General features: G+C 41.4%; 1 protein-coding gene across 1 annotated transcript in view; it reads right to left on the reverse strand.

The window, feature by feature from the left end:
- The window catches only part of OFD1 (OFD1 centriole and centriolar satellite protein), a 36,029-nt gene extending 24,450 nt beyond the window's left edge, over positions 1-11,579 (reverse strand). The window contains 6 exon segments of the mRNA XM_033201561.1: positions 1,171-1,275; positions 7,050-7,080; positions 7,168-7,236; positions 9,633-9,833; positions 10,960-11,058; positions 11,229-11,579. Coding sequence (XP_033057452.1) covers positions 1,171-1,275; positions 7,050-7,080; positions 7,168-7,236; positions 9,633-9,833; positions 10,960-11,058; positions 11,229-11,240 — 517 coding nt within the window. The 5' untranslated portion in view covers positions 11,241-11,579.
- Positions 11,580-12,198: the final 619 nt, after the last annotated feature.

Below are 12,198 nucleotides of genomic sequence, written 5' to 3' on the forward strand. Positions count from 1 at the left end.
GTTGAAATAATATTTTGGATGTATTGGGTTAATATTATTAAAACAAATTTCACCTGTTTCTTTTTACTTTTTTCAATGTGGCTGCCAGAAAATTTAAAATTACATATGTGGCTCACACCACTGAACAACATTGCTTGATAATTAGCAAGTAGTATGTTTCTAATTGAATTAAACCTACACTTAATGAAAGGCATAGTCATATAATACATTTTATGAATTATGAACTTATCTTCTTTTTTTTTGGAGACGGAGTCTTGCTCTGTCGCCCAGGCTGGAGTGCAGTGGCCAGATCTCAGCTCACTGCAAGCTCCGCCTCCCGGGTTTATGCCATTCTCCTGCCTCAGTCTCCCAAGAAGCTGGGACTACAGGTGCCCGCCACCTTGCCCGGCTAGTTTTTTGTATTTTTTAGTAGAGACGGGGTTTCACCGTGTTAGCCAGGATGGTCTCGATCTCCTGATCTCGTGATCCGCCCGTCTCGGCCTCCCAAAGTGCTGGGAATTACAGGCTTGAGACACCGCACCCGGCCTGAACTTATCTTCTTACAAGTTACTGTTACTATTTAAGAGTAAGGAAGGGCCAAGAAATCCATTAAGCATATCATTTTAAACAGCTGTTTCCCATCTCTACTGAGCACAAAACTGATGGACAGGATGGTATTGTAGACCAGCTGGATAGTACAAAAAGCTCTAGATCATGGACAGGAGAACTTGGACTCCACCATTAGTTCTGATGCAGCCTGAGTGTTTCTAAGTTGCTCTTCCTCTGAGGACCTCGGTTTCCTCAACTATAAAACGAAGTGATGAGCCAGTGACTTCTTTAGTTCTTTGCAAAGCAAGCAGTTTAATCTTCTAACTAGGTGGCTATAAAGTTAGACAAGACACAAGGAAGAACCTCCCAGTTAAGAGAAGTCAAACTCAACAAGGAAGAATATGGGCCTTTGAATCCCTGCATGATTTGGTCAATGTAGCCCTGGCATTCATGAGACTAGCCAATGACCCTGGAGAGCACTTTCTGGTCCCCCATGATGATTCCAGAAGAAATGAATTCCCTTGTTGCCTGCAGGTTGCATCCCTCCAGTTCAAGGAGCAATCACACAATATCATAAATCAGATAATTTCCTTCATTCAAAAATGAAAACAGTAGAACTGAATTAAGAAAGGCTATAATTACCCAGAGAATCTCTGCTAAATGTCAAACTTGTCTGAGTTTCCATATTACAACTTTCTTTAGCTTGATGATATTCTGCCAATTCTTTTAAAAAATGCATAAGAAAACCTAAAAAACATAATGCATAAGTTTTGTTTCAGAACTTTCAACCACTGCTCAGTCACTGTTTATACAATCTTAGTTTTATGACATTACTATTTTTTACATTATATATCTTTCCTTTTTTTAGAGACAAGAGTCTTGCTCTGTCACCCAGGCTGGAGTGCAGTGGTGTAATCATGGCTCACTGCAGCCTCAACCTCCTGGGCTCAAGCAATCCTCCTACTTCAGCCTCCCAAGCAACTGGGACTAGAGGCACACACCACCACCCACCATGCCCAGCTAATTTTACTTTTTGTATAAACAGGGTCTCACTATGTTGCCCACGCTAGTCTCAAACTCATGCCCTCAAGCAATCCTCCTGCCTGGGCCTCCCAAAGTGCTGGGATCACAAGCATGAGCCACTGTGTCCAGTCATATCTTTTAATAAATTTGAGGAAAAGCCTTCCCAAGCCTGATCCAAAAACCTGGAAGGAATAAGGAGAAATATTTATCAATCTAACTGCATAAAAAGTGAAAGCTTACATATGGCATAAAATAAAAATATAACACACTGGGAAAAATAGTTGCAATAATATGGAGGCATAACCAAGACTAAAGTGATGACATTTTCATAACATCAAAGAATTCTTACAAATCAGTTAAAAAAAAAAAAAAAACAGAAAAATCGGAAAAAACGTGGACAGTGTGTAGAAAAAAAAAATTGTCAAAGATGAACAAAATTTTTAGATGCTGAAAAAACATGAACAAAATCATAAATGCAAATTAATACAACAGAGAAACCACTATTTTCCCTATAACACTGCTAAGATTAAAACTTGTATAACGCTAAGTGTTGGCAAGGGAGTGGATATATAGCTATGCTCATTCACTTGGGAGAGAAATTTGTCAGTGCTTATATATATTTGAAATGCATGTGCCCTTTAGTCATTCCACTTCTATGAATTTACACAGCTATACTTTTATAAGGGCACAAAGGGTGCACACTGCACAATGGTCTGCACATTGGTTACCTGTAATGGCAAAAAGCAAACAATAAAACAACCAAATCTCGATCAATAGGGGGTTAAATACATTCTTAAAAATAATTAGTCTATACTGCTATAGAAAGATATACTGGTGGATTTAAAAAAGCAAATTGCATACAGTATCTATGATATAATCTCAATTGATTGTGTTTTAATTACAAATACATAATTTTAACCTCAGTTTTAGAAGGATAAACAAGAAACTTAAATCTAGTTATCAGTGGAGTGAAACTGTTAATTCTAATTATCAGTGGAGCATGAGATTTGAGAACATGGGCAGAAACTGCTACTTTGCTTTCACTTTATATCCTTCTGAATAGTTTGAGACTTTGTTTTAAACCACAAGCATAAATTACTTAAGAAATGTTTAGGCCGGGCGCGGTGGCTCAAGCCTGTAATCCCAGCACTTTGGGAGGCCGAGACGGGTGGATCACGAGGTCAGGAGATCGAGACCATCCTGGCTAACATGGTGAAACCCCGTCTCTACTAAAAATACAAAAACTAGCCGGGCGAGGTGGCAGGCGCCTGTAGTCCCAGCTACTAGGGAGGCTGAGGCAGGAGAATGGCGTAAACCCAGGAGGCGGAGCTTGCAGTGAGCTGAGATCCGGCCACTGCACTCCAGTCCGGGCGACAGAGCGAGACTCCGCCTCAAAAAAAAAAAAAAAAAAAAAAGAAATGTTTAGTTTCTTGGAACTAAAAACATTAGTTAGCTCAGCACCTTTCCCCCCACCCCCACCCCCACCCCCTTCAGGGAGGAGATCAGATTGTTTTGTCACTGTCTGCATTCCATCCTGGGATCACCTGAGGTAAATATGCAAACATTAAGGTTCACTCTTGATGATGTAATGCTCTATGGGTTTTGACATTGGGTCTTTTCATTCTCTTAACAGTGTCTTTCGGCAGGGTGCAGTGAGTCACACTTGTAATACCAGCACTCTGGGAGGCTGAGGCGGGCGGATCACCTGAGGTCAGGGGATCAAGACCAGCCTGGTCAACATGATGAACCCCATCTCTATTAAAAACACAAAAAAACTAGCCAGACGTGATGGCAGGTGCCTGTAGTCCCAGCTACTCAGGAGGCTGAGACAGGAGAATCACTTGAACTCAGGAGGCGGAGGGTGCAGCGAGCTGAGGTCGCACCACTGCCCTCCAGCCTGGGCAGCAGAGTGAAACTCCATCTCAAAAACAAAACAAAAAGAATAGTGTCTTTCACAGAGATGTTTTTAATTTTAATAAAGTCTAACTGATCTACTTTTTTCTTTCATATATCTTGCTCTTGGTGTTACATCTCATCACGAAAGCCAAGATCACATAGACTTTCTACTGTTCTCATCTGGAAGTTTTATAGTTTCGCATTTTACATTTAGGTCTATGGTTCATTTTGAGTTAGTTTTTGTGTAAAGTATAAGATCTGTGTCTAGGTTCACTTTTGTGAATATGAATATCCAATTGTTACAGCACCACTTTTGAAAAGACTATCTTTCCTCTATTGAACTGCCTTTGCATCTTTGTTAGAAAAAATCAATTGACTATATTTGTGTGGATGTGTTTCTGGACTTTCTAATTCTGTCCCCATTGGTGTGTATGTCTATTCTTTTGCCAATTGCAGATAAGAATTTTAACTTCCAAAAAGCAAAGGGCCAATGTCCAAATTTTCTTCCCTCTTCTAAATTTTGTGCACATCATTTTCTGGATATTGTCAGGCCTCTGAGTCAAAGCTCAGCCATTGTAACCCCCATGACCTGCACATATACGTCCAGATGGCCTGCAGGAGCCAGCCGAAAAACCACAGAAGAAGTGAAACAGCTCCTTCCTTAACTGATTGACCAAACTTATGACATTCCACCATTATTACTTGTTCCTGCCCTGCTCCAACTGATCAATCGACCTTGTGACATTCTTCTTCTGGACGAGTCCCATGATCTCTCCACCATGCACCTTGGACCCCCTTCCCTGCTAACAATAGATAACCACCTTTAATTGTAACTTTCCACTGCCGAACCAAGCCCTATAAAGCTGCCCCTCTCCTATCTCCCTTCACTGACTCTCTTTTTGGACTCAGCACACTTGCACCCAACAAGGCTGTTTATAAAGTGAATAAACAGCCTTGTTGCTCACACAAAGCCTGTTTGGTGGTCTCTTCATATGGACGTGCATAACAAGTATCACTATCTCTGAAAGGAAAAATTAGGAGTGGGAAGAATGGGTGACTAGAATCTAGAAGAAAAGTACCACGGTCATTCAACAGCTTAGCACCCCCTGAGCATAGATATGGTAGGATAAAACCACAGGTCTCTGAGTCGGGGACAGACAATAGTTAAGTACAAAATATCTTGTACATGTTTTCTGTTAATTGGAAGACACCAATTTTTTAAAAAAAAATTTATCTCACCAGGAGCTATTTTATTGTTAGCTAAGAGTTCTATCCAAATTTTGGCACTAGGATGCCTGACATATCTGCAACTCATAGTTTTTCTGGCTTCCAGAAATTTTACTGGGATGCTAGGTGAAGCTGGTAAGGGCTGTCAGCCAGATGTCTTTCTGAACCAGATGCATTTACAAGAGACTGAAGAGACTGTGTAAAAACTTTTTCTTTCTTTCTTTCTTTCTTTTTTGAGACAGAGTCTTGCTCTGTTGCTAGCCTGGAGCGCAGTGGCGCGATCTCAGCTCACTGCAACCTCCGCCTCCCAGGATTCAAGCGATTCCCCTGCCTCAGCCTCCCAAATAGCTGGGACTACAGGTGCACGCCACCCTGCCTGGCTAACTTTTTGTTGTTGTTGTTGAGACGGAGTCTTGCTCTGTCACCCAGGCTGGAGTGCAGTGGCCGGATCTCAGCTCACTGCAAGCTCCTCCTCTCGGGTTCATGCCATTCTCCTGCCTCAGCCTCCCAAGTAGCTGGGACTACAGGCGCCCGCCACCTCGCCCGGCTAGTTTTTTGTATTTTTTTTGGTAGAGATGGGGTTTCACCGTGTTAGCCAGGATGGTCTCGATCTCCTGACCTCGTGATCCACCCGTCTCGGCCTCCCAAAGTGCTGGGATTACAGGCTTCAGCCACCGCGCCCGGCCATACTTTTTTTTTGTATTTTAGTAGAGACAGGGTTTCACCATGTTGGCCAGGATAGCCTTGTTCTCCTGACCTTGTGATCTGCCCACCTCAGCCTCCCAAAGTGCTGGGATTACAGGCGTGAGCCACTGCGCCCAGCCATGGAAAAACTGTTTTTAAGGATAATGTATCTACGTAGATTTTTTTGTTTTTTCTTTTGAGATGTAGTCCAGCTCTGTCACCCAGACTGGAGTGTGGTGGCGCTATCTCGGCTCATTGCAACCTTTACCTCTCTGGTTCAAGCGATTCACCTGCCACCACGCCTGGCTAATTTTTGTATTTTAGTAGAGATGGTGTTTCAACATGTTTCACCATGTTGGCCAGGCTGGTCTTGAACCCCTGACCTCAAGTGATCAGCTGGATTTGCCCTCCCAAAGTGCTGGGATTACAGGCATGAGCCACCATGCCTGGCCCATAGATTATTTCTTAATATCCCTTCAAGCCATGAAATAATAGTTAAGTAAAAGATACTAGCTATATACCTCAGAGTTATGCTAATATGGGAGTCACTATGCATGTGTAGCTAATTAAACGTAAATTTAAAATTCAGTTATTCAGTCACACTAGCCACATTTCAAGGCTCAATAGCCACATGAGGCTAGCAGCTACCACATTAAACAGCATAGATACAGACATTTCCATAATCACAGAGAGTTACACTGGACAGTGTAGGCAACAGAAAAAATCCAAGGGTATACCAAAACAAAAGGAGTATTACTAACAGCTTATTTTAAAGTACCTAAAGAATAACTATGCATCAAAGCGTTGCCAGCTTATGTTCATGCTACAAAGCCCATCATCAAGTCTAACTAATGGTCTGAAACCCACAGTAGTTATGGACTCTATGAAAGGTTATTATCAAGGCCAAAATTAAGGCAATTTATTAGGTCTATATAAACATTTTTTTTGTTTTTTGAGACGGAGTTTTGCTCTTGTTGCCCAGACTGGATTGTAATGGCGTGATCTCAGCTCACCACAACCTCTGCCTTCCAGGTTCAAGCAATTCTCTTGTCTCAGCCTCCTGAGTAGCTGTGATTACAAGCATGTGCCACCACGCGTGGCTAATTTTTTTGTATTTTTAGTAGAAACGGGGTTTCTCCAGGTTGGTCAGGCTGGTCTCAAACTCCCGACCTCAGGTGATCCACCCGCCTCGGCCTCCCAAAGTGCTGGGATTACAGGCGTGAGCAACCGCGCCTGGCCTGTATAAACATTGAAGAACAAAAGACATATAACATATTACTGAACACAACTCTCATTCTTTAAGGAAATATTAATACATCTAATACCCTATCAATTATACTTGAGAGGGATACCTAGGTATACTAGTATACCTAGTATACAAAGACACTTGGCCTAAAAGTTATTAGTTTTTTGAGGTTTTTTTTTTTCCTGCCGAAATGTTCCCAACAGTGGGTATTTTTACAAACAGTATCTTTCAGCCTGTCTGTAGGGCCTTTGATACTGTCTGCAGTTTTCTTATTTGAATATCTAAGTTATTACAAAAATGGAAATATAGGGGAAATGACCTGCAGAAATCAAATAATTTAAATCAAATTAATTTTACTCTTCTCCCTAAAAGTTAGCTTCATTCTCTTACAGGAAAAAGTACATAGAAAAATCTTGCTGTTCTCTACAGAGATGATGGCTCCTACCTTTTTGATTTTCTTTATCAGATCCTGAAACCTGTTAAAAGAAAATATTTTACTTTTATTCAGCTATTCAGTTATAATTAACAAACCAAAGTCGATTATAGAAACTAAGCCATCGTACCAGTGATTTGTAGAGACTGGAAGTAGGGTTGATTTTAATGAGTTGTAATAGATCCTGCATAGTAAATACCTTAAGAAAAAAAGTTACTAATTAGACATATTGTTATATCAGTGTTTAAATGATAAATTAGGATGTTTCTGAATATGAATTAAGAAACATCCTTCAGATTAAATAAGATTATAACTATGCTAATAAAGCAAACTTAAAGCTCTTTCTTACACTGTTAAATAAGTTACTATAAACATATCAAGGTCAAAAGGACAAAATATCTTTACCATGTAATTAACTTCTAAGTACTTCACATCAAAGATGATATGTCTAACAGAAATGTTTAATGCCTTACAGATGACACTGAAATATCTGATGAACCAATGAATACATGACTGAGTTCCTGGGTCATTCAATTACAATTTTTTAAAAAGTATTCATTGTTTAAAAATGTAAATAAATTTTTACTGTCCTTAAAACCATAATTAAAGTATACTTAAAATATTGTTAGACAGACATTTTTGGTAGCTATTAAAATATATTTCTACTATAGTATATACCATTCACTATGTCTGCTCTGAGAACACTGATATTTGTTTTCAATTGGTTTTCCTTTAAAGAAAATATTCTGCATGGGCATTTTACATTAGTAGAAACCGTTAAGTTGCATGAACGGGATTAATTCCTGCTATATAGTTATGTAATTGACTATTATACAATAAGTATAAAGTGATTAGAAAGTTAGAGAATGATGTATCAAAAATGAATTCCAGGCCAGGCACGACGGCTCACACTTGTAATCCCAGCTCTTTAGGAGGTTAGGCAGATCACCTGGGGTCAGGATTCGAGACCAGCCTGGCCAACATGGTGAAACCCCGTCTCTACTAAAAATACAAGCGTTAGCCAGGTGTGGTGGCAGGTGCCTGTAATCCCAGCTACTTGGGAAGCTTGAACCCGGGAGGCAGAAGTTGCAGTGAGCCAAGATTGCACCACTGCACTCTAGCCTGGGTGACAGAACAAGACTCTGTCTCAAATAAATAAATAAATTCCTAATATCAATAAATAAAATTTGGTTGCTTATGAAGAAATGCAAATTACTTAAGTTTTCACTCAAATACTGTATTTCTTGTGTCATTAAAACTTTGGAATATGAAACTTTTGGATAATTACAGAAAACAGAAAGTAAAAACATATGAACAACACCAAGAGTGAAATTTATTTTATTTTTGACACAGTCTCACCCTATCACCCAGGCTGGAGTGCAGTGGCATGATCTCGGCTCACTGCAACCTTCGCCGTAAACGATGGTCTTTGGGTGATAATGACATGTCAGGGTAGGCTTATAGATTGTAGCAAATGTACCATGTTGATGCAAGATGTTGACAGTGGGGGAGGCTGTGAGTGTGTAGGGGCAGCAGGCATATGGGAATTCTCTGTACTTCCCACGTAACTTTGCTGTGAACCCAAAAATGCTCTGAAAAAATAAAGTCTATTAAAAAAAAAACAAAACACGCACATATCCACAGGGAAAGTCTGCTGTAACTGCCTTTAAAATAATAAAGTAGTACTAATGTTCAACAGTAATGGTGAAGAAATATAGTTAAAATAATTAGAAAAGTAGTAAAAAATAAAACAAGTCTTTTTAATATTTGAGAACTTTACAGTTTTTTTTTTTTTTTTTTGAGACGGAGTCTTGCTCTGTCGCCCAGGCTGGAGTGTAGTGGCCGCATCTCAGCTCACTGCAAGCTCTGCCTCCCGGGTTCACGCCATTCTCCTGCCTCAGCCTCCCAAGTAGCTGGGACTACAGGTGCCCGCCACCTCGCCCGGCTAGTTTTTTGTATTTTTCAGTAGAGACGGGGTTTCACCTTGTTAGCCAGGATGGTCTCGGCCTCTCAGAGTGCTGGGATTACAGGCTTGAGCCACCGCGCCCGGCCCAGATTTTTAAAATTACGTATTTCTCACTTATCTAATTACAAAGAAGAGAAACATCTGAAGAAACTAGTGCAGAAAAAAAGAGCTCATGTTAGAGATCTAGATTTACCACCCTGTATTGCCACTTAAAAGTTACTTGACCTTGGGCAAACTGATTCACCTCTCCAACGTCTGGTTCCTCATCTGTAACACACAAAACATCTGCAGTGTGCCTACCACAGTGCCAAGCTTACAGTAGGCATTCAGCAGATTGGCAGAATCTTATTAGACAAGATAGAGGATAGATCAATTATAGGTCTGGAACATTTAGAGATTCTATATATCACTATTTTACATGAGACTAAATGAGATGCCAAAAAATTAATTTCATATTTAGTACCCACTTGTTATATAACAAATATATTATGTGCAGGTACAACGTGAATTCAAAGAGGAACTCGAAAGGGACCTAGTCAAGGAGCACTTAGCTATCATGCAGCACTTTACTGTCAGCAGAGGAAGAACCTGTTAATAAAAAATTCAAAAATAGAAAAGGAAGACTTTACCTTTTCTTTTGCCAAACCACTTTCTGGAAAGAAAACAGAAAGTGAATATTCATAGCCACATCTTTGTAAGTGATCTGCCACTAAAGAGTTAGAGGCGCCTATTAAGAGAGAGCTCCCTTCTACTGAAATGGACCGAGGTTGCAGTTCTCCACTCAATACAGGGTGCATCAACTCATGAATTAGCTGGTTTCGAAGTTGTGTCTAGCACAAAATAAAAACAAAAATAAAAAAAAAACACAAGGGAAAGAAATTTCAGCAGGATTGTTTCATTAGAGATATACACAGATGTGTTACATTCATTGGAAACCTTCCTTCTATTTCCATAATGGTTCTAGATCCATGGCCAGAAGTTAGGAACCTTCCCCTGCACACTTTGTCTTACCCCGTGAGACAAGCAGTCCAGTGAGTTCTAGAAAAAGCTTTCTTTCCCCAGCTTCCAAATGAAAGGGGTGGTTAGCCAGATCCGCTTGCAGACTCATAACTTCACTTTCCTAGAAGCCCATTTCAGCAGCTTACGATTGGGATATTAAGTATAGGAAAAATTTCTGCCACTTCATCACACCTCTGTGGACTGTGGAGAATATAACAAAATATTCAACAACAGGGGACTGCTGTATACATTACAAAAATATCCAAAGATAAGCCTGTTGCCACTGCAAATGAAGATTTCAAAAAACTTTTAAGGAAACAGGGAAATGCTCACCATATAATTTAAATTAAAAAAGGATACATACACAGGATATATCTACGTATTTTAAATGTAAAATATGCTTTTGAAATGCATATTGCAATGAAAACACGCTGAGCTAATCCTACTCCTGGCTGTTAATCCAAATATAAAGTATACTAATAGATATTCGCTGCCCAAATTAAATATTCATACATTTCAATATAGTTTAAAGATGAAATTTTTCATTTCCCAAACTATTATTAAGCAGTACACTAGTATTTTCTATATGGTGTCAATGTCCTTCATCCAATGTTTTACAAACCCACTTATTAGTTGAGGAACCTATAAGCCATATTTATAAAACAAGCCTAATCTTACTGTGTTCATTACATAAATATTTCCTCCTATCTTACCGTCAAATTCAATTAATTATTTGAATATGCTCCTATAAGACTACTCAAACTCAACATTTTCTCAAACGTTTTCAAGAGACTGTAATGTTTCAGGATAGAGAGTTATTCGGGAATATAAAAACGTAATTCACCATTACAATCTATGTATCATACGATTATTAAAACCTAAACCTTGACTGAATTTTAATTACCTGTTACAGTTTACTTGTAAAAGTTATGACACAGATACGCCTAAATCCGATACCTTGAGTGTGTCCAGTATACCCCGATCCTTAAACGTCTGGTATAGCTTTTTGCGCAGTTCATCTTGACTCAACACGTCAGCCACGGGGAGCATGTTGGACTAGAAGACAAAATGGTTACAGGTTACCTGCGGGGCAGAGGCGTGAACGTCTGAAAACAGACCAGTGGCCTCTGGGGAAGCCATAAGAGGCCTAGCGGGAAAAGGAGTTTTAACAAACACAAACAAGACTTCATTTCCGCCTGTCCCCGAGAAGGGGCAGGTGTGTCTACCTGAGCCATCATCAGGCGTCAGCTTCCGCCGAAGCTCGCCTCGCTCGCGCCGCCGCGGCCCGAGTTTAGTGCCCAGCCCGGGCTGTGGGGCCAAGACGAAGGGGAATCCCTGCCCTCAGAGCCCTGCCTTTGTCCCGGGGTTCGGGAGGAACAAGGTGCTGAACGTTCTCTGCCTCGCACTCCCAACTAGGTTTTCTAGCAAACACGCGAGCTTCCTTTCTTCGCGGTCCTGAGGCATGGGTGAGGACCCAGGCACGACTCAAAGGCGGCTGGAGGGAGGGGGCCCGGAGACTAGCGACTGAAGGCGGCAAGGCATGACCGCTTCACAGCCCAACACGCAACTTCCACAAGCCTTCCGTCTCTGAAGAGCTATGGCGCATGCACTCGGTTGCCTAGCACCGGCCGGAAGCTCCACCTACGTATCGCGAGAGCACATCCAGGGTATCTCGAGAACTGTTTAGGCGTTCTGGCTGCGGTTGCGGAGCCGGGGTGTCTTCCGCGGAAACTGACATTGCGTTTCCGTTCTCGGCCTCCGGCTACAGGTAAGGAATGGAGCGAGTGGGGGGCGGGTGTTTTGAGTCCCTGGAGGACTTCCTAGCCCCTGCGTGACGCGGATGTTGGCCCTGTACCTCCACCCCTCCCCGGGGTGGCCGGGCCGGACCTGCCAGCCCTCCGCCAGCTCATCCGTGCGGCTCTTCCGCCTGCAAACGTCCGCTCTCTCAGGGGCTGTGGTTTCGCGGTTCACTGGGTCATTCAGCTAACCCAGGGTTTCTTAACGGCGGCATTGTTGCCTTTTGGAGCCGGAAGATTCTTTGTTTTGGGAGGCTGCCCTGTGCATTGTAGGTTTAGCTGTATCCTTGCTCTCTATTTTGTAAGTATCACCTTCTCCCCCAAGTGTGACAACCAAAGATGTCTCCAGATATTGCCAGATGTCCTCTTGGGAGCAAGATCGCTCCGGGTTGAGATCCAC

Source organism: Trachypithecus francoisi, unplaced genomic scaffold (genome assembly GCF_009764315.1).
Source record: "Trachypithecus francoisi isolate TF-2019V2 unplaced genomic scaffold, Tfra_2.0 Lachesis_group6, whole genome shotgun sequence".
In the NCBI taxonomy this organism is placed as follows: domain Eukaryota; kingdom Metazoa; phylum Chordata; class Mammalia; order Primates; family Cercopithecidae; genus Trachypithecus; species Trachypithecus francoisi.